The 27647-nt window shown below is 38.0% G+C and overlaps 1 protein-coding gene across 4 annotated transcripts in view; it reads right to left on the bottom strand.

The window, feature by feature from the left end:
- LOC307001022 (protein NLRC3-like) overlaps window positions 1–27647 on the bottom strand; it is a 35688-nt gene that overhangs the window by 4319 nt on the left and 3722 nt on the right. The window contains exons 3-8 of one of the 4 annotated variants that reach the window (XM_079617113.1): window positions 26860–26976; window positions 24747–26636; window positions 24455–24622; window positions 24093–24266; window positions 22492–22538; window positions 17961–22075 (exon numbers count right to left, since the gene is read on the bottom strand). In XM_079617113.1, coding sequence (XP_079473239.1) covers window positions 21552–22075; window positions 22492–22538; window positions 24093–24266; window positions 24455–24622; window positions 24747–26636; window positions 26860–26976 — 2920 coding nt within the window. In that variant the 3' untranslated portion in view covers window positions 17961–21551. Of the gene's footprint in view, window positions 1–685; window positions 857–941; window positions 1116–1239; window positions 3121–3369; window positions 3493–6586; window positions 6792–17960; window positions 22076–22491; window positions 22539–24092; window positions 24267–24454; window positions 24623–24746; window positions 26637–26859; window positions 26977–27647 lie in introns of those variants that run through there. The other 3 variants (XM_079617116.1, XM_079617114.1, XM_079617115.1) reach the window with 3 other exon arrangements.

The following is a 27647-nucleotide window of genomic DNA, read 5'->3' as shown; positions in this document are numbered from 1 at the left end:
GAGCTCAATAGAGAAACCTACGAGCAAAAAGTGAGAATACAGCGAAGAAATTCTCGAAACTGCATATCCCTGCTTTAAAGGGGTTATCGGATGCCCATTTTCCACAAGTCGGTATGATTCTTTAGGGTCTTCATGTAAAGTGTGTAACATACTTTGGTTCAAGTCCTTAATGGTTGTGTTAAACAACACCCTTTTTACCTCCTCAATAACAGCTCTGTTCACAGGGCCCCGTTTCAGTGCATGTCTCTTTAAATTATAACGAGCAACTGCTCACTCAAACACACCTGACCCAGCTAATCAAGTTTACTTGAAAATTACATGCAGGTTTGTGGAGTCAATGGGTAAACAGAAGTCTGCAGGAAGGTAGACCTCCAGGAGCTGGGTTGACAATGATTCATTGTGCACTTTATGAACATTCTGCAGATTTGATCTGAAATCGGTAACTACACTCATTCTCTATATAGTGAAAAACTGTAGTGTAGTATTTTTTACACGAGGTATAAAACAGGTGTAAGTTGGATTTAACAGATTAAAAATGTTGTTTTTACACAAGGTTTATGGATTTTTCTGTATTAAATCAGAGAAAAGTCAGCTAAAAAATAATGGGAGGACAACATTTCATAAAACAATATCTTAACCAAATATCCCTCTTATGAAACATACGAGTCATAAATAGCCCACATACTTGAGTATCTGCAGTTTGTAGCTTGGATCATTCAGTTTGTTAAACAGCTGGACTCCTGACTCTCCTGGATGATTGTAGCTTAGATCCAGCTCTCTCAGGTGTGATGGGTTTGAACTCAGAGCTGAAGACACATAACCACAGCCTTCCTCTGTCACCATACAGCCTGACAGCCTACAGACAAACAGACAGTCAGATCATCTACAAACACACATCATCATTGTTGACTGTACATTATCCCTTATATGTTCTTATACACCTCAGTATCTGCAGCAGACAGTTTGGACTCTTTAGTCCATCAGAGAGCAGCTTCACTCCTGAATCATGCAGTTCATTGTTACTCAGGTCTAGCTCTCTCAGGACACAGTTTGAAGATTGAAGAGCTGATGCCACAACTTTACAGGACTGGCAACTGAGATTACAACCAGAAAGACTAAAATAGAGCAGAACACAATTTTATGTGTGTAAATTCTCTGATAGTTAAAATGTATCTGACTGAAGTACAAATATTAAGTAACTTGAAAAAGTATATACCATAATAATAAAAAAACACTCACAGAGCTTTAGTGCAGTTGATCACAGCAGGTATCATTCTTCTTCTCCCCTCATCTGATGTGTTGTATTTCCTGAGGTCCAGCTCATCCAGCACCTCCTCCGACATCTGAAGCATATAGGCGATTGTTGAGCAGTGAGCAGGAGAGAGTTTCTTCTCTGAGTGTTTGCCTGATTTCACAAACTCCTGAATCTCTCTGGACAGAGTCTGATCTTTCACTTCCAGCAGACAGAGGAACAGATTAATGGATCTTTCTGCAGAGAGTCCATGTCCATCTTTGATCTTCTCTTTAATGTACTGTGTGGTTCTCCTGATGCTCTCTGAGCTGTTCTCTGTGTGTGTCAGTAGATCTTGTAAGACTCTCTTATTGGACTCCAGTGAGACGCCCAGCAGGAACCGCAGGAACAGATCCAGCTGTCCATTCTCACTCTCAAGGGCTTTGTCTACTGCTCTTTTCTGTAAATTATGCAGTGAATCTAAACACGCGTCAACGGTGTTGATTATGTGAAAGTAAAACACATAGAAAGCAGCAAGAAACTCCTGAATGCTCATATGAATGAAGCTGTAGACTTTCCTCTGATGAATCACTGATTCCTCCTTGAAGATCTCAGTGCAAATCCCAGAATACACTGAGGCGTCAGTGATGTCTATGCCGCTCTCTCTCAGGTCCTCCTCATAGAACATCACATTGCCCTTCATCAGCTGTTTGAAAGCCACTTCAGCAAGTTTCACAATCACTTCTCTGTTGGACTGCAGGAGTTTCTCTGGATCTCTCTCTTCATACTTCTGATTCCTCGTGTTGATCTGAATCAGCAGGAAGTGGATGTACATCTCAGTCAGAGTTTGAGGGATTTCTGCACTCAGATCTTCTTCCAGGAGCTTCTGAAGCACAGTGGATGAAATCCAGCAGAAGATGGGTATGTGGCACATGATGTGGAGGCTTCTTGCTCTTCTGATGTGTGAGATGATTCTGCTGGCTTGATGCTCGTCACTGATTCTCTTCCTGAAATATTCCTCCTTCTGAGGCTCATTAAATCCCTGAATCTCTGTCAGACGGTCAATGTATTTGGAGGGGATCTGATTGGCTGCTGCTGGTCTGGAGGTGATCCAGATGAGAGCAGAAGGAAGCAACTCTCCTTTCATGAGGTTTAACATCAGCACACCCACTGATGAAGTCTCAGTCGCATCAGAAACTTTCTGAGCATCTGGAAACATCAGTGTCAATCTGCTTTCATCCAGACCATCAAAGATGAACACAACTTTACACTCCTCATAAATCTTTGAGTCCAGATCTTGAAGTTCAGGATGAAAGTCCTGCAGAAGTCTGTGAAGACTGTACTGATGATCTCGGATCAAGTTTAGCTCTCGAAATGGAAGCACAAACATGAAATCTACATCCTGATTGGCTTTTCCCTCGGCCCAGTCCAGAATGAACTTCTGCACAGAGACGGTTTTCCCGATTCCAGCGATGCCTTTAGTAAGGACAGTCTTGATTTGCTCTTTCTCTTCACATCCTGGTTCAGGAGAGGCTTTAAATATGTCATTGCAGAAGATTGGAGTGTCTTGTGAGTGTTGTGTTCTGGCTGTTTTCTCCATCTGTAAAACCTCATGTTCTTCATTCACTCCTTCCCTTTCTCCCTCTATAACATAGAGCTGTGTGTAGATTCTGTTCAGGAGGGTTTGATTCTCTTGGAGTTTATTTCCCTCAAATAATCTCTCATACTTGTTCTTCATGCTGGTTTTGTGGTAGTCTTTGACTCTCTGCAGGTCTCCAGTCTCCAGTGTGTGTGTCTGCAGGACTGCTTCAGTTTTTTTCTGACTGATAAGAGTCTGATAGTGGGATGAAGAGGATGGCACAGATCTGATCAGCTCATGCATCTTCCTCCTGCTCAAAAAAAGAGCAGCAAAAAGGACAATTGCAGTGGTTACAATGACCATCAGAAATATCATCAATATATCAGTTACTGGATATGTGTCCCTTTTTCGAGTTGCACCCTTGTGCAGTGCATATGTTGCATAATACATTTTTGGATTACATTTGGTGTTATTTCATTGATTTTCTTAAATGATTTTAAATTATCTTATTTTTCTGAGATGCACAACAGTAAATTAGCCAGTTAATGTTTATACTAACGGAGGGTCAGAGGTCACTGGTCTATCACTGAATTCAATGGGTTGCCTGATGGATCTGTTACTCTTCAGAGACACACCGCTGGGTTCTGGAGACTCTGATCTCTGTCTCTTCCTCCTGCTGATGCTGACAAAGTAAACATAATGTTAGAGCATTAGCTGTTAGGGTTGCACAGTATACCGGTACTATGGTAGTATCGCAATACTAAAGCTTCAGTACCGCGAGGAATGTTGTGTGTGCGGCAGGTACATTATTTAAAACGTTAATTTGAACATGCATGCCTGCAAAAACATTACAAGAGTTTTTTTGGAGTGCGATGCCTTTCTGCTGTGCCCTGTGTAGTAAATGATGTGTAGAATTAGTGCCTGATGTAATGTTTCCCGATGCTTTAGGTCATTTTGTAATGAGATAAAGTTGCACTTGCACATAGTTGCTTGCACTGCAGTTTAAAAGAGGAAGGGGTCTGAAACAATAAAAAAAAAATAGCAGCTCAAGCATCATTATGATTAATCAACATCCAGAATGTGTATAAGATTATATAAGAATGTGTTCTCTCAGTTTTTCCGTTGTTCATTTGACCACATCTTGAACAGGTGTAATAGTTTGTTTCTAGAAACATCTTTGCGAAGACTATTCAGACGAATGCAATTCCATTCATCAACATAGCGGCGTTGCACTCTGTTTTTATCAATCATTGTAATGTGATTTTATCATTATAAATTAATTATATGTTTTGATAATATATAGACAGGCTTGTCGTAAAGCAGAGAGGAGATGGAAGCGTGATCGCTTAACTGTGCCATTTGAGATTTTGTGTCTGATTAAGTTTCAGAGTGCTGCAAAATCAGCAAGATCAAAATATTTTTTTCTGAATTAATTGCTAGATACTGTCATAAACCTAGGACTTTAATTTCTACAATAAATTCAGTAGTTAATCCAAGTTTCCAATTTCATGGGGAAATTTCGGCAGAACTTTGTGAGAATTTTTGTTACGTTTTTTGCTGATAAATTGACAGCTATTCGTTCATCCTTCACTTTACAGCTTCCAAATCTGTCTTTAAATTTGCTGGCTAGTCCGTTTTTCCTTCTTCATTTTCAGCATGTCTCTTTAATGGAACTCTGTGAGCTGGTTAACAAGATGAATATAACTACCACCCCTCTTGATTTTATTCCATCAGAGATTATAAAAGCAGCTTTTCCTATAATTGGCCCCAGTGTCCAAGTGTTGATTCATTCATCTTTGAACACTGGGGTAGTCCCAAATAGTTTTAAGCATGCGGTTGTGCTTAAGAAACAAGTTCTGGATGAGGGTTGCTTTAATAATTATCGGCCTGTCTCTAAGCTATAATTTTTATCAAAACTTTTGGAAAACGTTTTTTTTTCCTCAATTGAACTCGTTTTTAAATGCAGCCAATTTATTAGAACCCTTTCTATCTGGCTTTACTGCCCATCATATCACAGAGTCTGCCTTGCTAAAAGTGCTCAATGACATTTTACTCACAGTTGATGTCCATTTCACAGCACTAGCAATACTGTATTGAATGAACCTTAGATTTACATTTGATCATTTCTGACACTTTTATCCAAAGAGAGGAACACAAAGTCATTCATTATGAAGGCCCGAAAACTCCAGCAGAAAAAGATGGATACACTGAATTTCAGAGCTGGTGCAAACATATTCCCATCCCTGTGCTTTCCTGTTCTGCCCTTTTGATCACAACTGTAATTTTTGTTGTGTGTTTTTTGTGTTACTGAGAGCATAACATGCATCATATGTAAATACTCATCTAAACACCAAAACAGTATACCTTTGTTCACCTATTTAAAATGTTAAATCCTGAGCAGAGAATGTGAAAATAACTTTGTAAGTATATCGGGGCTTTAAGGGGGCAGTAACATGAGAAATGGAAATGATGTAATACAAAGTTTCAAAAAAAAAATATAGGCCAGAAAACAGATGAAAGTAAGAAAAAGTGTAAGATTATTATATATACTGGGCAATGATTAATCGTGATTAATCGCATCCAAAATAAAAGTTTGTGTTTACATAATATGTGTGTGTGTACTGTATATAATTATTTTGTATATATAAATACACACACATGCATGTATATATTTAAGAAAACTGTGTTATTTATATATACAATATTACATTTATATGCAGTATAAATTATGTATAAATATATATACAGTATATACGTGTAAATATAAAAATAAATAAAATACATGCATATGTGTGTATTTTTATATACAAAATAATTATACACAGTACACACACATTCAATATGGAAACACAAACTTTTATTTTGGATGTGATTAATCATTGCCAAGCACTAATATACACACACACACACACACACACACACACACACACACACACACACACACCTGCTAAGGGGTAGTAACAGGACAACAGATTCAGGGGGGGCGAAAAAAGAAAAAAAAACTTGATTTTCAAGTTAATGATTTTGTGACATCTGAATGTAAATTTTTTGACAAGTCAAATATGTCAGTCTCTGAGTAACATAACTTATTTAAAGCTGCCGTCGGCAAGTCTGGCAGATTGAGTGGACTTAGACAAAATTTTGAATGTTTACAACTCTCATGCCCCTCCCCCACTACCAACGAGCACCCGCCCATCGTCAGTGCGTGTGTACCTGATTTTCTGTGAACGCGTCCGTCTTCAGCATCGATCAACACCATAGACTCGGAGGTCGGCTGCCCTGGCTAATCTATCCATATAGTAATAACCGAGGAATTGGAAGCTTGTTATTAGATTTTCTCTCTGCCATCACGCTTCGTACAATCTTCAGGCGTGTTGTGTGCATGTGATATTGTAACGTCCGCGTCTGCGCGAGGGAGGGGGATCTGTGATTTGTGCACGACCTGTGATTGACAGTCAGATCTCACACCCCCCTGCGCTGATTAGACCCGATGATCCGGGACGGTGGATTTTTGCAAAACAAAATAACACGCTCCGGTTGGAGTTAGAAGCTCGGGTTTTTTCTAAAACCACCTTATTTATGTTGTTCTGTCGGATTATAGTGTCAATTTCACTGAATTTGATCAAAAAAATGTTGCCGACGGCAGCTTTAAGACGTGAGGTAAACTTAATTCTGTAAAATAAGTTATATTACCCTTTGGCAGATTGTTTGCAGGTTTCTGGAATGTTGCTTTGAATAAAAGCGTCTGCTAAATGTTAAAATGGGTAGTGTCTTACCTGGGGTCAGAGGTCACTGCATCTCTACATTTGCTCTTCACAGACACACAGCTTGATCCAGGAGATGGGGAACTCATTTTAGAGGAAGTGTCCTCATCTTCTCTCTTGACATGGAGACTCATTTTAGAGAACTGGTTCTCCCATTCTCACTTCTCAAAAGAGTTGAGAGATTGATGTCAGATCTTTTATGTGGAGATATAGAGTACAAAAGTTTTTTTGTAATACAATGACGCTGTAGTAAGTAGTCTTACTCTTAATTTAAATTGCATTGCAATCGACTTACCTTCCCCATAATATAATAAAGTAAAAAATGCAGTTAATTTTAATATAAAATTTAAAAAAAAGTCTATAGTCATATTCTCCTTAAGAACCCTTTTATGCTGAAATGTTTCTTTATGTTGGGGACCAGGGTTCTGTTGTGGCAAAAATTCATCAAACAAACATCACTGCGTAAGGGAGACTCAGAGTCAAATTATAAAATTAAAGTATTTATTCTTGCAAGAAGGAGCAGTCTAATACACAGCTGTTACCCTGTGCAGAAGAGTGACACACCCCCAGACAGACTGAACCAGCTTTTATCTATAAGTTCCAAGGCCTTCTCCGCAGAGCCTTCCTACCAGTAGTTTTCCATAGACTAAGCCCTCCTTCACCAAATGGCCTTCTGACATCTAGGTCAGAGGTCCTCGTTCGTCTGTTCTCTGGAGTGTCTCTCCCTTCTGCCTTCCCAGGTACATAAAAAGAATCTTCTCTCACTACAAGTGAGAGTCACACATGTGACATTCTTTGAATCATCTATATTTTACTAAAGATCAATGAATATCATAAAACCGCCACCACACTCCTCACTTTTTATCATTATTAATCAAACATAATAATAATAACAACAATAATAATAAATGCAAGTTCAAGTCATTACATCACACATCATAAAAATCACTCTCCTTGAACCTGTGAATAAAAAAAGTTTAGGATGAAGAAGCATAAGGCTGTTTTTGTGGGGAAAGTCCCCAAAATATTTTAGCAAGCACGTAAATAGGTTTACTAATGCCGGGCTCACTACCGCAGTCACACTAGTAAGGAAAAAGATTATAGCACAGTAGGAAAACAAACATATAAAATTCAAATCATAAAATCCCTCAGTTTCAAAACATATCCATCGTTCTCAGAAAGAAAAGAAAACATCAACACATTTAACTGTAATCTCTACTTGAATCATCTGCATAATTTTGTTCATCCCCATCATCATTCAGATAGACATTCCAGTTTTCCCATATTCACCCATAAATAACAAAATTATCAGAATAACACATACAATCATAACTCCTACACATTCAACATTTTCCCCATCCCATAACCATATGTTGTTCTTTTACTTTTAATTCAATCAGGCAGTGGTTCTACTTAATAAGCTTCAACAATAATCCCTATAAATTTACATTAATTAATGGATCTTCTCTTCCTCAAAACATTTGCCTTAAATATTTTCTAATGAATCAGTAACCAATCAAATCATTTGTCATATACCAATATCAATACTAAGCTCTATTTCAATATAATCAGATAAAATCCTCAAAATCATCACAAAACCACATTCTTAAACCATTAGTCGGTGCCTCCAGGCGTGTTGATCATCTCGTTCGCCCCATGGACCTGTGGAATTTTCACCATCTGTTTACAAACTGAAACATATTATCATTAGACATTTCTTGCTTATTAAAGTCAGAGTCCTTTTCCCCTGAAAAAATACTTTGCTTACGTTAACCAGTCAATATTCATACATTTGGAAAACAGAATCAGTTCAGCTTGATGCAATCCTCCTGACATTCTGCAAAAGGAAAATTTTAAAGTTATGCTGTACAAGGTGTAGCTTTCTGCCATTATTTCATTGGGCACATTTTGCCCTGTCTCCCAATCCTGCATGCTCTCTGTAAAGAAAAACAAATTTTGAGGTTATTGTCAGATAGTAAAGTACGTGCTGCCCCTTCGATGTCCTGGCGTTTCCTGTTGAAACAATACAGACAGCAATTTTGTTAGGCAGAAGAAAGGCTTCTTTCAGGGCTTTTACCCAATTACCCTATAGTGTTCTCCCAACATTTATTCCATAAAGAATATAAAACCTAAAGCATCCCCCTTTTGATGGTCGACACAACTCGATCATCAATTTAACATAACATTTAACATAGTGTCTTCGATAAAGTCTGCCATCAACACCAACCCAAACGTTGTCCCTCAGACAAACTTGTTCCAGACATCTTTCTCTGCCTCTAAAACAAAAATATTACATTCTTCACTTAAAGCCACAATTTCATTTCCTTATCGAAGTATTTGAAGGGCAACGGCCCATCTCACAGCTTATCCTGCTTTTTCAGGTCTGTTGTTTTGTCTCGCAACTCAGTCCTCTTCAACCATTTTAAAGTCATCAATAGTTTATCAGGTCAGGTCGTGCTGTACAGACTTGGTCAATGTCAGTCAAAAAAAACAAAAACATTCTCCTCTTGTTTACGATAATAATAAATTGCTCTTTGGATAATTTCATATTGACTTAGCCAATGTGTCACATCTTTGTTGTTGCTGTCAAATCTATAACATCTTCTTTTATTTCAACCCATGATCTACAACTCCACAATTCCAATTTATATAAATACCTAAACTTATCCAAAAGTAATTCAAATCCACATCATAAATGACAAAAGTAATTACTACCAGACGGAGCGTGATCTTAAAGCTCGTCCCATGTTCTCTATCATCTTCTCATCAGATTCACTCAGCATTTGCCTTCTTTACAATTTGTCACTTGCCTTAACACATCTGTAATGAAAACACTCTCCAGAGGTTAAATACACAATATACTCACTATTCAGGCGGAATAGCTGCCCTAAACTAACACAAGACAAAGTGCTGTCCCCATCTCACACACTCATGCTAGATACACATATGTTAACTGCTCATTTCCAATGTTCTTTTTTTATATTAACTCTAAAAGTATAATATTTAAGGTTTAAATAAGATTTAAACTTCACATTTCCCTGTAGCTTTTATATAATTTTACATGGCCTTTCAAACCGTTTCAAATGTTCTATCTGTTCATTATTCATTTTTTCTTTAGAAAAGTCAACTGGGTTGTTTTGGTTCATTATCATTATTTTGTTTAAGCTTGCCTTACCAGGCCTGATAACAGAAAGACAAACAGAGTACCAAATCCCTTCCTCCACTCAGCCGTCTCTCATACTATACACAAATAATCTTTTCACACAGCCTCCTAAGACTGAAACTTAGTTAATCATAGTCTAGAACTCTTAATAGTTCACAAATGTTAATATGCAAATGTTTAACTCAAATTAGAACCATTACAATAATCTAAAATACATTATGCTATGAGCATTCCTAAGATTATCTTTAGTTTGAATACTTGTATAAATTCTCAATTCCTTTATTATCCAAACTCTACAAAAACTGTCTTAATCTTTACCCACCACCATGTCTAATGACCTTCAGGAGTTAAAACCATCTTATAGACATATTAGTTCAAAATCTACACTTCTATAATTTTCCTTGCCCATAAGGCAACAACATCATGTTCCTGATATAAATTAATAAGTTATGTTTCTGTCTCCCCAACAAATAATGACAATCAGATGGTCTCAGCTGGCTCCTGAAAGCACATTTCCCATCAGCTCTTTATCTATAATTTCCATCAGACTTGTCACAGTTGAAAACAAGCCATACAGTGAATTGCGAGGGTTTTCTCTGGTGAGTGGTATAGAGGAACTCACATTTTCTCGGTCAAACAATGCTCTGCTGACCCCACAATGCTCTGCTGACCCCAGTGGCCTCTGGTAATCAGCGCTCAACTCTCATACCTTCTCACATATAACACCTCCATCCGGAGATGCAGTGTCCGGGACCCCCTGCGTTAGAATGTCTCCTGGCCAGGAAAATCATCCCGTCTTTGAGTAGCCACGTACCCACTGGTGACCCGCTCGCATCACACAATCAGTTTCTTCAACAGAACTCAGCTGTTTTTCTGGAGCTTAGGAAAGACACATTCAAGAGTCACCTCACCTCCATCTGGACTGCCTAATATTGTTAAGGGAGACAGGTTAACAACAACAGTATTTAATCACATGTCCGAATCAACAAAATCTCAGTGAACAAAATTCACATCGTCTGTTCAGTGTACATCTATAGTCATGGTGATAGGTCCTGTGTCATGGTGAAGGCTAAGATCAGACAAATACGTTACTGGTCCTAAAATAACAAAGTACAAAAATGTCACTTCTGTCATTCAGGTCTACATTATTATTTCAAAGACTTCTTTAAAGTCATTCCGTTTTACAAATCTAAAATATTTAAGTACAAATTGCCCTCTGAATGGCAATGATTTCCCTTAACATGATTTCTTTTAACATCTGTGTCTATAATTTTCACCTGTAAATAGCTTATCGTCATGACAGGCTAAGGTAACAGCCTTCTGACATTGAATGAGACAGAGACTCTGAGGCCTTCAGGACTTGGTACACTTTTTGTCATACTAAACATTCTCTACTTTAGCTACTTTATCTTTTAATTCTAGCCCAGTTTAAGACATCTTTGCCAGCAATTACATACGTTTTCGAAATAAAAATAATTTTAAAGTTGTCTTTTACTCATACAGGGAATTTAGACATTACAAATTCCACTCATATTGAGACTGTCATACAGTTTCAGTCAAGTCCCAAGCTTATCTTTTGGAACCAAAACATCAGCTTCTTCCTTCATGGTCAATTTCCAAGCTGTTTGTTTAATCAGATCCATTTCTACAAAATTGTTTTTACATTTAGCAACCCAGTGCTACTTCTACTTATTTGATCTTAAATACAAATAGATATTCTAGTTCTCAATAACGTTTCATTATAACATCTCAATTTTAGTTGTCAGATTCTCAATTACAATCTGCAAAAAATATTTTTAATATTTTCCCTATCTGTAATTTTACATTTACTGGTACTTTAGTTATTTTCCTTTTAAAAGGATTTCCTTACGACTTAAATCTTTCAACTTTCTTTTCTCTTTCAATCTACTTACGACTTCCATCTATCAACTTTCTTTTCTCTTTCAATCTACTTGCACATTCTTTTCACTTCCCTTAGCCCTGCATTCACATTCTTGGTTCTTTCTCAGACGAAAACTTTAATATCGTCATTCAAATCCTGTTCTACTTTCAAACCCACATTAATACGTCACTTTCACATTCCATCAACTTTCTTTTACACCTTTCTGAGTGATCATTTTCAGTTACTGCTAAACGCAGCTGACCACAATTAAAACACTCTCTGTCCCCTTGCCTATAGTTCGATCACCTTGAGCTTTCTAGCAGCTCCAACTTACTGACACCCTTGAAGCAGTGTGTTCCAATCAGTTTGTAAACAGAGCTGATAAGCAGTTCTCTGTTCCTCTTACAGTCCACCAGTGGCGGATCACACTAGCCAAATCATAATCTTCATCATTATTATTGGCAGAACATTAATTTTCATAAACTGCACGGAAATCCATAATTTGTTTTCTAAGCAGGCTTCACAAAGTTTCTGTTTAACTTTAACACTTGTCCAGGGAAAATTATCCCCGACCCATAATTTCCTTTATAAAACAGACAATGTCTTTTTTCTCAATGACTTAATATCAACAAAATATCTGACATTTTACATTATTGAATTTCAAAATCTGTCTTTACATTTCTCTAATTCGCTATTATCATCAACACTGATTACAATAGCAAGTACACATTTAACATCCGGAAGCCGGGCTGAATAAGCACGCGCTGTTGCTGTACTCTCAGCATAGCTGGAGTCTTTAGGTTCAAAAGATAATGGTTGTCAAACCAAAAATAAACATAATTTCACTCTTTATTTTACCACTAAAATATAGAATTGTTCCCCATTTTGCTTAATGAAACATTCATTATCTTAAATCATGTTAATCCCTGTTAATCATACTCAATACCTTATCATTATTATTTTTAATCTGAACCTCACTTTTCATACCATTTCTTAATCTGACTTAACCGCCGTTCATAAATAGTTCCATAACTTTTATCAGAAATGTTATTTTCATAACATACATTTTCTACAGTTGTTTTCTTCTCAAAATGGTTAGTCTGCAGATTCAACAAGTATTATCATTACTGTCTCTGTCCCACTTATCCTACTTACTGTTTTTACAGAAACCAAAATATCATATTACTCAAATCTCAATCCTTCACAAAGAGGATCAACCTTTGTTACAAAAAAAATCTTCTGACATCTAATGTCATGCATCCATCTAATGGATGAAAAATAAAAACCCTTTTATCAGTTATATTCAATCTTACTATATGGCAATACATTCTACATCGACTCTTTTATCTTTTATCTTCTTCAAGCCAACAACTCATTGTCTTTTCACACTTTTACACACGTTGAACGCAGACACAACAACCTTTGTTTCTCTCTGCCCTGTTCAACTGATTCCCGCACCATCTTGTGGCGCTCAATATCATACATTTCTGCCCTTAATTTGATCTCATTTGACAAAACACCGGTGTACCAAATTTCGCAAGCTTGCTTTTGAGACTTCCCCATATTGCTGCTCTCTGTTCTCTGTGGATTTCTCTTTGCGCGCGTTCTCTTTATTTGTCAGACGTCTCTGAAACAAACCCGACCTTTTCTTTTAACCCAAGTCGGTTGGGTTTGCACTATTAGTGTCACTATTAGTGCTCTCCTAATTATGGTTTACCAAAAAATCTGTTACGATTTTCTTGGCTCCCCCAATTAGTCTCAGCACCCAAAAATAACTTGCTCCGTGGTGGAACAATTAATTTCCAGGTACCTATCTGTATGAAATGTCTTGGTCTGCCACAGTTCTCAATTAATTCCAGATTATTTATCTGCTTGAAATATCTTGTTCTGTCACAGACCTCAATTAATTTCAGATCATTACCACAGAAAACAGTTCCCAGCCAACATGGTTCAGTTTCACTTTTTTTTTTCCCCAATTAAACTTAATTTAATTATACCTTACCCAGAGATATGTTGTTCGGAGCCACCTGAGTTCTTTGATTCCAGTGTCCGATCCTCCCGGGCTCTGACATCGGCCGGCCTCTCTCTCTCAAGTTTACGAGGTAGAGCTGGAACTTACTCAGTCCAGGTGGCCAAACACCGTCCGATCTCAGGTCCAGGAGGCATCGTCCAAGGAATCCCACTATTCTGACACCAAATTGTTGTGGCAAAAATTCATCAAACAAACATCACTGCGTAAGGGAGACTCAGAGTCAAATTATAAATTAAAGTATTTATTCTTGCAAGAAGGAGCAGTCTAATACACAGCTGTTACCCTGTGCAGAAGAGTGACACACCCCCAGACAGACTGAACCAGCTTTTATCTATAAGTTCCAAGGCCTTCTCCGCAGAGACTTCCTACCAGTAGTTTTCCATAGACTAAGCCCTCCTTCACCAAATGGCCTTCTGACATCTAGGTCAGAGGTCCTCGTTCGTCTGTTCTCTGGAGTGTCTCTCCCTTCTGCCTTCCCAGGTACATAAAAAGAATCTTCTCTCACTACAAGTGAGAGTCACACATGTGACATTCTTTGAATCATCTATATTTTACTAAAGATCAATGAATATCATAAAACCGCCACCACAGTTCTTAAAGGGGTTGTATTATGCTTTTTCACTTTTTAAACTTTAGCGTTAAATGTTGCTGTTTGAGCATAAAAAAGATCTGCAAGGTTACAAAGCTAAAAGTCCACTCTAAAAGGAAATATTTTATTACAGTTTTTTTGGACTGCTTACACACTAAAATTAAAAGTAGTACACTATTAGCAAAACCTTACACTCAATAAGCAAAACATCAGCCCATATTTGCACAACTATAAGCACATTGTCAACCTCACACTTGTTGCAAAACTCTACACACAGTGATTTGCAAAACACTAAACACACTTAACATACATTACACACAAAAATCTATCATGAAGTCACTTCCTTGCAAATATCAAAGCACTGACTGTCAAATTAACGCACCGTCCAACCAATTGGTTCAACACAGTCATCAGGTGTGCAAACACTTGTCTGCTTAATTGTAGACACACCAATCATGTGTATAAGCACTATAAAAAGCAGCAGGAGAGTTCATCTGTCTTCAAGCACAATGGAAAGAGTCAGGAGAACGAAGGAGGAGGACAAAGAGGAGGAGGAAGGTGAGGAAGAGGAAGGTGAGGAAGAGGAATCAACAGATGAGGAATCCACAGAGGAAGAGGAAGAGGAAGACAAGAAGGTGCTCAAAAAGGACAGAATCTGACAAATGAGATCCGCGCAACACTGGTTGACAACGTTGTCAACCACGGCCTGACGCTGAGGGAGGCTGGACTGCGAGTACAGCCAAATCTAAGCCGATACACAGTGGCAAGTGTGATAAAAACATTTCGACTAGAAAATAGGTATTGTAAAAATATCATCATATCAAATATAATATAATATATTATATACATCTGAGTAGAGCTTGCGGATATGAAGGGGCTTGACATTCCTCAAACACACGCTAAGCGCTGCCAATCACAACACCCTGGGCCAGCTAACCAATCACAGCACATATCATTTTTGGGAATTAGAGGCTTCATTGAAATCAATCAACAATCAAGCATCAAAACATAGTACACCCCAAAAACAAAATCAAGACTTTGTAAAATGACATAATAGTACCCCTTTAATAACCACTTATACACACATTTGCTTTTACTTACAGAAGACATGTGACACTGAACTCAATTGTGTAATTCTGGAAGACACATCACATGACAAAACCACATCATCTAAAGAGGAACTGACACTCAGTCACAGTCACACCAACGTACACGGTGAAGGCGGCCTTCATTACAATATGTTACAATTCTCTGTGTTTTTTTAATGTATTTATTCATTTACAATATTGATTTATCAATAATGTATTCAACTTACACTCTTTTTTTATGTATAACCTTAAAAGAGGCTATGAGGTATTATAAAACAAGGTATAGAGGGATTAAAAACATTAATACAATTAAACTAAATTAAACTGAACCTGTGGAAAATTAACATTAACATTTAAAGATAGCCAACATTTATAGTGCCATTAAGTTCTATATAGAAATTTAAAAACATGGTTAAGCTTCTTTTATTAAAAGTTTTGAACTTGTGTTACAAGCCAAATAATCCTAATCTGGATTCTAAAAAAACTAATTTTCTTAGCAGTATTAGAGCTAAATTTAAGTGCAATATACTCAGGTACAGTCATCAATTTATTATTGTCTATTTAGCTTTTAATGGTTTTCCACAACAGTGTGTGAATACAGGAGCTTGAACGGTTTTAAATGCTGTAGATGTGATAATACATGTTGATTTAAAACAATCTACAAGCACTGGTAGTTTAATAGTGTCTGTGTCTATATGATACAGTAGCCTATAAGTACAGTATTCAGCACTGACTTTGTACTGTGCCAGTTTACCTCAACAGAAGCTTCTTTTTTCTTCTTCTTTTTTCTGTAAAACCACTCATGACAACATTGTGCGTCTCATTTTCTGGCGTTTTTACAATAAAGGCAACATTGACAGTATACTGGTTCATTGTGTTCACAATGGACGTAGGCTACAATTATGACTTTATGTATTAAAATGTCCTGGTAGAGAAATAGCGATCTTCAAACTCACAGTAGGCTAACTTTTTTTTATTTTTGTTGAGGTCACATGATCTAGAAATATTCGAAACGTTAGATAATTATAAGCTGGCGTCTTTCGGTCTATAACTTTAATAAGGTCAATATAAAAAAATCTAAATAATAACTTGAGTAGCCTACGTATCAAAAGTAATTTATTTATTACTCGACCGTTTCTGTCATTTTAGTCAACTCTGTCGAAATGATTTGAAATCCCATGTAGCCTAAAGAAAAGCATAAACTCAAACAGCAGAGCTAATTATGACTATAGCCTACATATTTGCATGAGGGAGAAAAATGCACTGAACTTACCCCAGAATGAGCGGGTTTGTAAATACTCAAAATTGACGGTTTAGTGCCTCGGAATGGAGTCGCTTATTTCCCTGCTTTCACTTTCATTTATTTTATTTTCTAGGGGGAATTCCCAAACGGATTGCTTCATTGAAAGACAGTGGTCGCCACAAAAGGGTCTAAGAAAAAAAATTATAGCCTATTGTTTTTCATTGCTTTCTTCGCCAGGTCAGCTGTGATCCAAACGAACACACTATGAGACAGTTTGCTCCGTTCCCTCGAGAGTTCCCAAAGATACGCTCACTTCAGATTGGAAGTTTACAGTTGTCACATCGTGTTGCTTGAAGCTAGTTAAACACACTCCGAGATTCAGAGCAGGTTTAAAGTTGCCAAAATCAGACAAATCCAACATGGTTTCGACCAGGTTCAGCGAGCTCGGTAAACGTTATTTGTCAATTCATGTTTTATTATCCAGTGTTTGTGATTAACTCGAGAACGTGTGCGCCTGAAAATGTGTCACGTGCAGCGAACAGCCAATCACACGGAGCATGGAGAGCGTCAGTTTGATTCACTTAACTCACAGCCCTAAATAATTGAAAATATTTAAATATGCATCTACATTGTTTTGCATTTCATTCTCAGTCAAAAAAAAAAAAAAAAAAAAAAAATCCAGGCAGTTTGTTTGCGCGCGCGCGCGCGTGTGTGTGTGTGTGTGTGTGTGTACATTCTTCATCACCTTCTTGACTTGCCTTGTTGACCTTCTAGACCTTCTTTACCTTCTTGATCTTCCGTTATCCACCAGTTTACAGAAACTATATAAAAAAAAATATATATTATTATTATTACTTTTAATAATTATTATATTAAGTCTTGAATTAAGAACACAAGGCCCTGGGGATAAAGCAAACCAAAGAACCCCTTCATATGTTTTCTACATGCTTAATTAGTATTTAAAAAAAAATCATATCTCCAACACTGAGACACAATGTATTGTAACTCTGTATACAATATACAAATATTTAGGCTAAAACATATTAAAAGCATAAATCCATCAATGGCACTATCAAACACCCGGCGCAATACTAGTTTCAGACGGACGCAGTTATCATTTAATCATTATTCCACAATTGTGTGTTTTTGCTCATAACAAACTGAAAGAAAAAACGAAAAAAAAAAAAAAGTTTAATCCTTGATACATGCTTGGTGAATACTACAGTAAAGAAAGGTTCAAATAAAAAGTTTGTTCCAATGTTGAAGTCTGTGTGACTCAAGCATGATTAATTGCAAGATATTGTCACAAATATAGAGAGATTACATTCACTTTAATGCATTTTCTGTGATGGCTGAGAAACTAATGTGTAAACGTGACAGACAGTGAATGTGATTCACTCATGTGCAAAGATTTATTAAAGAAGACCAGTTATCGTGTTACACCATATTGCTGTTATTCATTTTCAGATCAGTAATTTTCTCCTAATCTGATGCTTAAAAGTTACTTTCTCTGCTGCAACATAATGATTCAATATTAATTCAGTCAGAATAATTCATATTTGTCATTTATCCTGAGTAGAATAAAATCTCAAGATTTGAAATAGATTTAAGCAAATCAAGCACGCTTTTAGGTAACAATGTAAAAAAAAAAAAAAGTAATACAGAAGAAAAATATAAAAATTACAACATTAAATGTCAAAGTAGCAAAACAACTAAATCAAAGTATATAAATCACTAAGAATTAAAATTATTTCATAAAGACAGTTAAAACAAAAAGTGCGCCAAAAATGGCTTTACAGCAAAACAGTCTTGAATACATAATTTCATTGTTACAGACATTTATTTCATTATGATCATGTCAATGATTCAGAGGTTATTTTATCTATTGATCAGGGAGAAAACACATTGACGTTCCAGTAACAGTTTATGACAATCCAGCAGTGTGCAACTGAGCCTGTGGATTCAACAGTGACGACATCTACAGTAGCTTTTATAAAGTTACACTGAATTAAATCTCCAAATGAAGAGCCCAGAGTGTTTCTAAAGCCCATGACCTTTGACCCTGACGAATCTCCACTGACCCACACACAGCAACAGTCAACAGACCACACCTGATACCAGAAACCTTCAGAGAAGAGGTGACAAAAATCAGGATGGCAAAAAGATAATAAAGATATGAAAGGTTATTTCCCACTTTCTTAATAAGATAAAAACAACTCCATTACCTCATATTAATTAACACTGGTTTAAGAGTGTAAAAAAAAAAACATCGGTCAGTAATAGCCATTTTGAAGAATTCAATTCTTCACAAAATATTTGTAATAGTCCAGTAATTCATTCATAATATCCCAGTAACAGAAAATGTGACAAATCTGTTGGCAGTTGATCTTTAGGATTTTGCGCCATCAAAGCGGAGCAAAGGAAGTTGTATGCAGTTGAAAGTGAAACAAAATCTGGCATTTTCTAGAAAAGAATAGAAAAAATTTACATTCTCTTAAAATATATCTCACGTTATTATCAGTTTTATCTCTCATACAGTTTAAGTTATACGATTAGCCTAAAGCAGAACTGGAAAAGAGGATGTGAGTTAATGGTCCACGAAAGATGCGGATGCACAAGAACACTTCTCGTATTGAGCAGAGTAATGCAGAAGTGCACTTTAAGCTAAAGTTGTGCTCCTGTAACCCCTCTGGCCCACTCGCCCCGCTCAGGGGTGTGTCTCCCGTACAGTGACGTAACTCTGCTTAAGTATAGTACTACGCATCATTGCTGAAATAACTACTCACAACTTTTTCCTGAAACCGCACTGACGCATATTGGTCGTTCAACCACGTTGGTTAATGATGTAATGCACATGATAGAGTAATAACTTATTTTAATGAATCTGTTTGAGATCGAATAAACGTTATAGGATGCTAAAGACCGTAGAAACGAGTATCAAACAGAGCATGTTATCTGAATGTAATAAAGAATGTAATCAATTCTTAAATCTTGCAATTCTGACTTTAAATCTCATAATCGCAACTATTTCTTATACAGTAATTGTGACTTGGTGTCTCACAAAGCAAATGTATTTTACAATCTGTCATTTTAACGATCTGAGCGCATGGTCAAAAGCGCAGGGCGCAAGTTCACTTAGTCCAAGTCCGAATCCACTTTCGCTAGTTTTACGATCGGTCAGCGCGCGCGACGCATGGTCTAAAACGGTTGTCCCTATTAACTTAATGGGTAATGGGTGTGTGTTTGTCTCTATTCTCTTAAAGGGGTCATATAATGCCATTTTTGTACAAGTTAATATGATTCTTTAGGGTCTAAATGAAAAGTTTGTAATATACTTTAAATTAAAAATTCTCATTAGTATTGTAAGAAAACACTCATTTTACCTGGTCAAAAACAGCTCTACCATTTAAGTGCATGTGTCTTTAAATGATAATGAGCTGTGCTCACCCCGCCCCTCTGTTCTGTGGAAGTTTGAAACAACACACATGGAGTGTTGCCTTGACAACAGTTGAGGGTATATTTTGGAGAAAGATTGGCAGCGGGAGTCTCTGAGGACACATCTGTGCAACCGCATGAATGTGAACCGGAGTCGGACCCAGAACAAGATGACGACCCCAAAAAAATTTGACAATTAAGGCTCGAACAGGACGTTTCTGAATGCTTGGTTAACGTAATGTCACTTTGATCTATCTTTGTATGTACTGGCAGGGTAAAGTAGTGAGATACGAACGCTATGTGTTTACTGATGTATACGTTAGATCATTGACAGATTGATGTCACAGCTAATGGTCATGAAAAACTTTTTTTCAGTAAATGTAGGCTTGTCAGTGATGAATTAAACTTTACACTCACTTCTTCTGGAGGTGCAGCAGGAACACGAATAGTTGGTACCGATTCTTATTTCAGGAGCAGCTTCTTAGCAAAATCAGCTTTATACTGACCCGCGTTTATAAAGCAGTCTGGTGAGAAATGATTCGCTCAAACATGAAAGCATTGACATTGATCGTGGGGAATATTCCCTTCGAAAACGAAACTTAGCCACTGCGTCTTCAGCGGTTCGATTTAGGAACATCAAAATGACTGATGTGTTCGTTATTATTGTCAGGGCAGGGCAGGACAGGACTGGACTAGATTGAGCTTGACAAATTCTCAGTAGATAGAATACAATGATAAGCGACATACAACAATAATCCGACAAAGAATAGAGGGCTAAATAGAGAGACTAATGACAGGGGATAGAGAGCAGGTGTGAGGATGATGGGAGAACGAGGAACAGCTGATGGGAATGAGTGAGGGATAATGGGTGTGTGTGAATGAGCGGAAGAGAGTGAGAGAAATAGGGAAAGGAAGAAACCAGCAGAGGGAAGTAGAGAGAGAAAAAGAGAAAAGAACCAGGATCATGACAATTACACCCAAGAACAGAACACCACAATCGCTTAGATGCAAAAAAAAACCAAAAACATAAGTAGATAAAAAAAAACTGGATGGATTTTTATCATTATGTGATGGTTGTGTACAGGCACTGCCAACACACACTTCAGTGCAATCAACTTGTAAAAGTGCATGTACCATTATATGACCCCTTTAATGAGTAATCGGTGTGTTTTGTCCCTATTTTTTAATGAGTAATGGCCCGGGTGTGTTTTGTCTCTGTTCTCTTAATGAGTAATGGGTGTGTTTTTGGCGTAACGTGCAATACACCAATCAGAGTCTTATCTCCCATTCCCTTTAAAAGCCAGTTGCGCTCGCTTCGTGGCGGATTCCCTATTTACATGATGGAATTTGCAAGTGGAAAGACCGAACGCGTCTCTAGAGAGGAAACGGATCTGCTCGTGTGCGAGGTTAAATTTCAGACCATCTATAAGGTCAAGCATGTGAGAAAGAAAGTTACAATTTCAAGTAATAAAGTTTAAATTTTCTTTTTTCCATATATATATATTTTTTTTTGCTCAGAGTTGGAAACAGGCTTCCATTTGGCTCCTAACACAGAAACACAGAAGAATCTGGATAAACTACAAATCCAGCATAGAGGGGTTCAGTGAATGTTGTGTTGAATGTGTGTAAGTGTGTGAGTGTGTGTGTGTCAGAGACGCTGTAGAAGGACAGAGTGCCGGCCGACACATCCAGATAGACACCTACTCTATTAGAGCGGGCTGAAGGGCCAGTTACATCAGTGCATTTATTATTGTGCCAAAAAGAGTAAACCTCATCACTACAGAAGAGACTCCAGGACTTTTTATTGAGTCCAAACCTACAATCACTCCCTTCTTTCCTGTTGATTCCTTTATACGCCACCGCTACATGACCTGTGCCAGTCCATTCAGTCTCCCAGTAACAGCGTCCAGTCAGACTCTCTCCACACAGAACCTGCTCCTGGTGCTCAAATCTCTCTTGATGATCAGGATACGACTGCTGCTTTTCGGTGTGTTTCACTTTTCTGTTGTCCTCAGACAGGATGAGTTGAGTGTCTGCTGTGTTTGGATCCAGTGTGAGATCACAGACATCTGAAGACAACAAGAGAGATTATCTACAGTATGACACTGTAAATGTATTCACAGGTGTTTGTTTGATTGATTGTGTGTGTGTGTGTGTGTGTGTGTGTGTGGGGGGTGGGGGGGTGGGGGGGGGGGGGGGGTAAACCCAACATTATGGGGACAAAATGTTCCCACAAGGATGGCAATATCCAAAATCCTTGTTCGTGTGGGGACATTTTTTGGTCCCCATGAGGAAAACAGCTTATAAAACATCAAGTGATGTTTTTTGAAAATGTAAAAATTCAGAACGTTTTCTGTGATGGGTAGGTTTAGGGATAGGTGCAGTGTAAGAGGACAAAATATACTGTTTGTACAGTATAAAAAACAATATGGAAAGTCCCCATAAACCATGGAAACACAACGTGCGTGTGTGTGTGTTGACTTGCATTTTCTCAGTCCAGGTGTGATCCTGAAATGTCCTCCATGATCTAAACTGAAAAAAAAAAAAAAAAAAAACATAGACAAACACAAATTTAATAGACTGAAATGTAATGTCCAATTGAAATGGTTTAAGAAAATGTTAATTGTGTAAAATAGATAGTGGCAACATAGGTGAGGAAATTTGATTAAAATTGGAAATTAAATCATTAACACTTATGTTTTTTTTTTCATTTCGGCTTTAGAATAAATGTTAGCATTAAGGCTATCTTTAAGCTATTGTTCCCCTAAAAAAATACACATTTCACATTTAGAAGATATATGCATACAAAATGTAGTCTGTCTCTACCACCAGTATGGCTCAAAAAGTTAATGACATCATTCTTCACCTCAGCTTTTAAACAGGTTTACTTATCAACACCTTTACTATTTCCTACATGGTAAATGGCTCATAGTGCACTATACAGGTTAAAAGTTTTACTGCAAATTATGATTAATTCAACCCTCCTTAGTATCTGTCTCAAATACTAGTAGGATTTAAAAAAAACAAAAACGGGTTGGTTTGTTGTATTGTCTTTATAAAGCAAAATAAAATAAAAAAATAAATGAAGCAATTTCTTCAAAAAAGATCCATTAGACGACCCTCGTCAGACACACATACAGTATGAGTCATGACACACACAAACTGACACTCTAAAGCAGTAGTTCTCAGCCTTTTTTCCCACTGGGCCGCACTAAGTGCAGATCTCGCAGGCAACATATCATTTATGTCACCAATGCAAACCAACCAGACTTAATGTTAAGGTAATAGCAGATAATCTTATTATTATACCTAGATGTTGCACACACAGAATATTTTTTTGTTGCAACATATGGTTTTTAATTTTTGTAACTCTGCTCAGCAAACATAATAAATTAGTTTTTGTTTAGTGTGTTGAAATTACTGGCAGTGCGACTTCTTTATATCATATACATTTATCATTATTATCAGAGAGCTACTCGCCATTTATTAGACACCTGATGTTGTCTGTTGGAGCTGACCAATTTGGTGAAATTTGGCTTGAAATGAGTAAAAGCACAATGAAGTTGCAATGCAACTTTAAGTCGTGCACTGAAGCACTTGTATGCAAGAAAAGCTAGATTTGTTTTCCACTCCTTATCTCTCAAGACTGGAAATCTCTCTCCCTCACCAATGTCCTCAAGAAAGTGAACAATCTCAAGGAGTAGAGCCAGAAAACAATTTAAAGATTTCCCTCCGACTAAGGGGGCACCATCAGTAGTGATGGAGACAACTAAGGATGCCTGTAAGTTAGGGCTGCCCAATATTGGGAAAAAATGACATTGCGATATTTTATTTTTCTGCTATATGAAACTAATTTCACCAGATGACTTGAGCTCTATTTGGAAAGAAGGAATCATTCTAGAATGACTGGGGTGATTTTGTAATGGAGTAAATCTGCATAGAAACTAATATTAATAGTTAATGTAGAGTTTAACCCTCTGGGATCGGCAAACGTGCGGGCGTGTTTTGCTGTTAAAAGTATTATCGCTATTAAAAGTATTCTCAATCAAGTGTAAAATCAAATATATCTCTTACTGCCCCGCTTACTTCAGTGTCTCCAGTGAGCAGTTTGGATCCTTCAGTTTGTCATTGAGTAGCTTGACTCCTAAATCTCCTGGATGATTGTAGCTCAGATCCAGTTCTCTCAGGTGTGAGGGGTTTGAACTCAGAGCTGAAGCCACATAACCACAGCCTTCCTCTGTCACCATACAGCCAGACAGCCTACAGACACACACAGTCAGATCATCTACAGACACACATCAACAGACATATCACCTACAGAAACACATTAACAGACTGATCACCTACAGACACACATCAACAGATTGATCATCTACACAGGAAATCTCCAGGATATAACGTCTAATAAAAAACAGACTTAGATCACTCAGTAAGTCTTCCAATAATACCCCAGTATCTCCAGCTGACAGGTTGAACTCTTCAGTCCATCAGAGAACAGCTTCACACCTGAATTCTGCAAGTCACTATTACTCAGATCCAGCTCTCTAAGGACACAGTTTGATGATTGTAGAGCCAGTAACACAGTTTCACAATCCTGAATGAGACATCCAGCAAGCCTGCGGGACATAATTAATTACTTGAAATGTTTTTACCACATGGTCTCACCAAAGCACTGAACTAAAACACCATACTAGTTCTAGTTTTGATTTGGTAACTAGATATCATTGTGCCTCAACTCACATAGCTTTTGTGCAGTTGATCACAGCTGGTATCAGTCTTCTTCTACCCTCATCAGATGTGTTGTATTTATTGAGGTCCAGCTCATCCAGCACCTCCTCTGACATCTGAAGCATGTAGGCGATTGTTGAGCAGTGAGCAGGAGAGAGTTTCTCTTTTGAGTGTTTGTCTGATTTCACAAACTCCTGAATCTCTCTGGACAGAGTCTGGTCTTTCACTTCCAGCAGACAGAGGAACAGATTAATGGATCTTTCAGTGGAGAGTTCATTTTCATCTTTGATCTTCTCTTTTATGTACTGTGTGGTTCTCCTGATGCTCTCTGAGCTGTTCTCTGTGTGTGTCAGTAGATCCTGTAAGAGTCTCTGATTGGACTCCAGTGAGACGCCCAGCAGGAACCGCAGGAACAGATCCAGGTGTCCATTCTTACTCTTAAGGGCTTTATCTACTGTTTCCCTATGCAGACAATGAACTACATCCAAAAACTTGGATGTGTCGACATTTTTCATTACATAAAGGTAAAAAAAATAGAAAGCAGCGAGAAACTCCTTGACGCTCAGATGAACGAAGCTGTAGACTTTCCTCTGATGAATCAATGATTCCTCCTTAAAGATCTCATTGCAAATGCCAGAATACACTGAGGCATCAGTGATGTCTATGCCGCTCTCTCTCAGGTCCTCCTCATAGAACATCACATTGCCCTTCATCAGCTGTTTGAAAGCCACTTCAGCAAGTTTCACAACCACTTCTCTGTTGGACTTCAGGAGTTTCTCTGGATCTCTCTCTTCATACTTCTGATTCCTCATGTTGATCTGAATCAGCAGGAAGTGGATGTACATTTCAGTCAGAGATTGAGGGATTTCTACACTCAGATCTTCTTCCAGGAGCTTTTGAATCACAGTGGATGAGATCCAGCAGAAGACGGGTATGTGGCACATGATGTGGAGGCTTCTTGCTCTTCTGATGTGTGAGATGATTCTGCTGGCTTGATGCTCATCACTGATTCTCTTCCTGAAATATTCCTCCTTCTGAGAGTCATTGAATCCATGAATTTCTGTCTGACGGTTGATGTATTTGGATGGGATCTGATTGGCTGCTGCTGGTCTGGAGGTAATCCAGATGAGAGCAGAGGGAAGTAGCTCTGCTTTCATGAGGTTTGACAACAACACACCCACTGATGAAGTTTCAGTCACATCAGAAACTTTCTGAAAGTCTGAAAACATCAGTGTGATTCTGCTTTCATCCAGACCATCAAAGATGAACACAACTTTACACTGCTCGTAAATCTTTGTGTCCAGATCTTGAAGTTCAGGATGAAAGTCCTGCAGAAGTCTGTGAAGACTGTACTGATGATCTCGGATCAAGTTCATCTCTCGAAATGGAAGCACAAACATGAAATCTACATCCTGATTGGCTTTTCCCTCGGCCCAGTCCAGAATGAACTTCTGCACAGAAACGGTTTTTCCAATTCCAGCGATACCTTTAGTAAGAACAGTCTTGATTTGCTCTTTCTCCACACATCCTGGTTCAGGTGAGGATTTAAATATGTCATTGCAATCGATTGGAGTGTCTTGTGAATGTTGTGTTCTGGCTGTTTTCTCCATCTGTAAAACCTCATGTTCCTCATTCACTCCTTCTCTCTCTCCCTCTATGATGTAGAGCTGTGTGTAGATCGTGTTCAGGAGGATTTGATTATCTTGGAGTTTGTTTCCTTCAAATAATCTCTCATACTTGTTCTTCATGCTGGTTTTGTGCTGGTCTTTGACTCTCTGCCGGTCTCCAGTCTCCAGTGTGTGTGTCTGCTGGACTGCTTCAGTTTTTTTCTGGATGATGAGAGTCTGATAGTGGGATGTAGAGGACGGCATAGATCTGAGCAGCTCATGTATATCCCACCTGCTGAAAAAATAAAAGAGCAGTAATTGCAGTGATTACAATGAGCATCAGAAATATCATCAATTTAACAGTTACTGGATATGACTTTGTGTCCCATTTCAAGTTGCACCCTTGTGTAGTGTATGTGTCCCTCGTGTTATTTCATTGAGTTTCTTAAATTATTTTAAATTATATTATTTTTCTGAGATGCACAACAGTAAATTAGCAAGTTAATGTTTATACTAACAGAGGGTCAGATGTCACTGGTCCATCACTGAATTCAATGGGTTGCATCAAGGATCTGTTACTCTTCAGAGACACACCGCTGGGTTCTGGAGACTCTGATCTCAGTCTCTGCCTCCTGCTGATACGGACAAATAAAAACAGAATGTTAGAGCATTAGCTATAGGGTCCAAGACACGAGATGGTGTTGAGATATAGGAACGGGCCTACAAAGATGACCGGCCAGTCCCTTCTCAACTTCTGGCAGGAGATGTCAGGTGGGGTGGTGCCAGTTACCGCCAGAGAGGAGCTTCAGTGTTGCTGGAAGATTAATTGAGGAGAGGTGCACCAGCCTCAGTCCGCAATGTGCTGAGACTCTTGTTCTTGCATAGCAACAGTGGGAGTCCAAAATTTGGTTTTATAATTTGTGCGTGCGTGCCTCTGTGTGTGTGTCTGTGTGTTTGAATGGATTATTTACATGAAATTGAATGTGTGTGCATTGTTTGAGATGGCTTTCAGTTCAATAAAATAACAAACTACATTTTAGATTTTCATTCAACTAAGGTGGGCATGCTGTGATCTGTACTGTATTTTTAACTGTAACTGACAGGTTGTGGCCAAAATACAACAACACGGGAGTGGGAGAGAATGGGAGTCATTCATCTGTGATTGGGATGGGATAGGAGTTTTTTTTGTGGGAGTGGCGTGGGACGGAAGGGGTTTGAAAATCCACTCCTGTGTCACCCTGAACCCAGACACATCTGTGTTTGACTTTTCCAGCATATTTGGGACTTCCACAAGAGGTACAAAGCA

Source organism: Phoxinus phoxinus (genome assembly GCF_949152265.1).
Source record: "Phoxinus phoxinus genome assembly, chromosome: 6".
Taxonomy (NCBI): domain Eukaryota; kingdom Metazoa; phylum Chordata; class Actinopteri; order Cypriniformes; family Leuciscidae; genus Phoxinus; species Phoxinus phoxinus.
The sequence above is the reverse complement of the archived record's forward strand: the minus strand, read 5'-3'. Positions and strand labels throughout refer to the sequence as shown.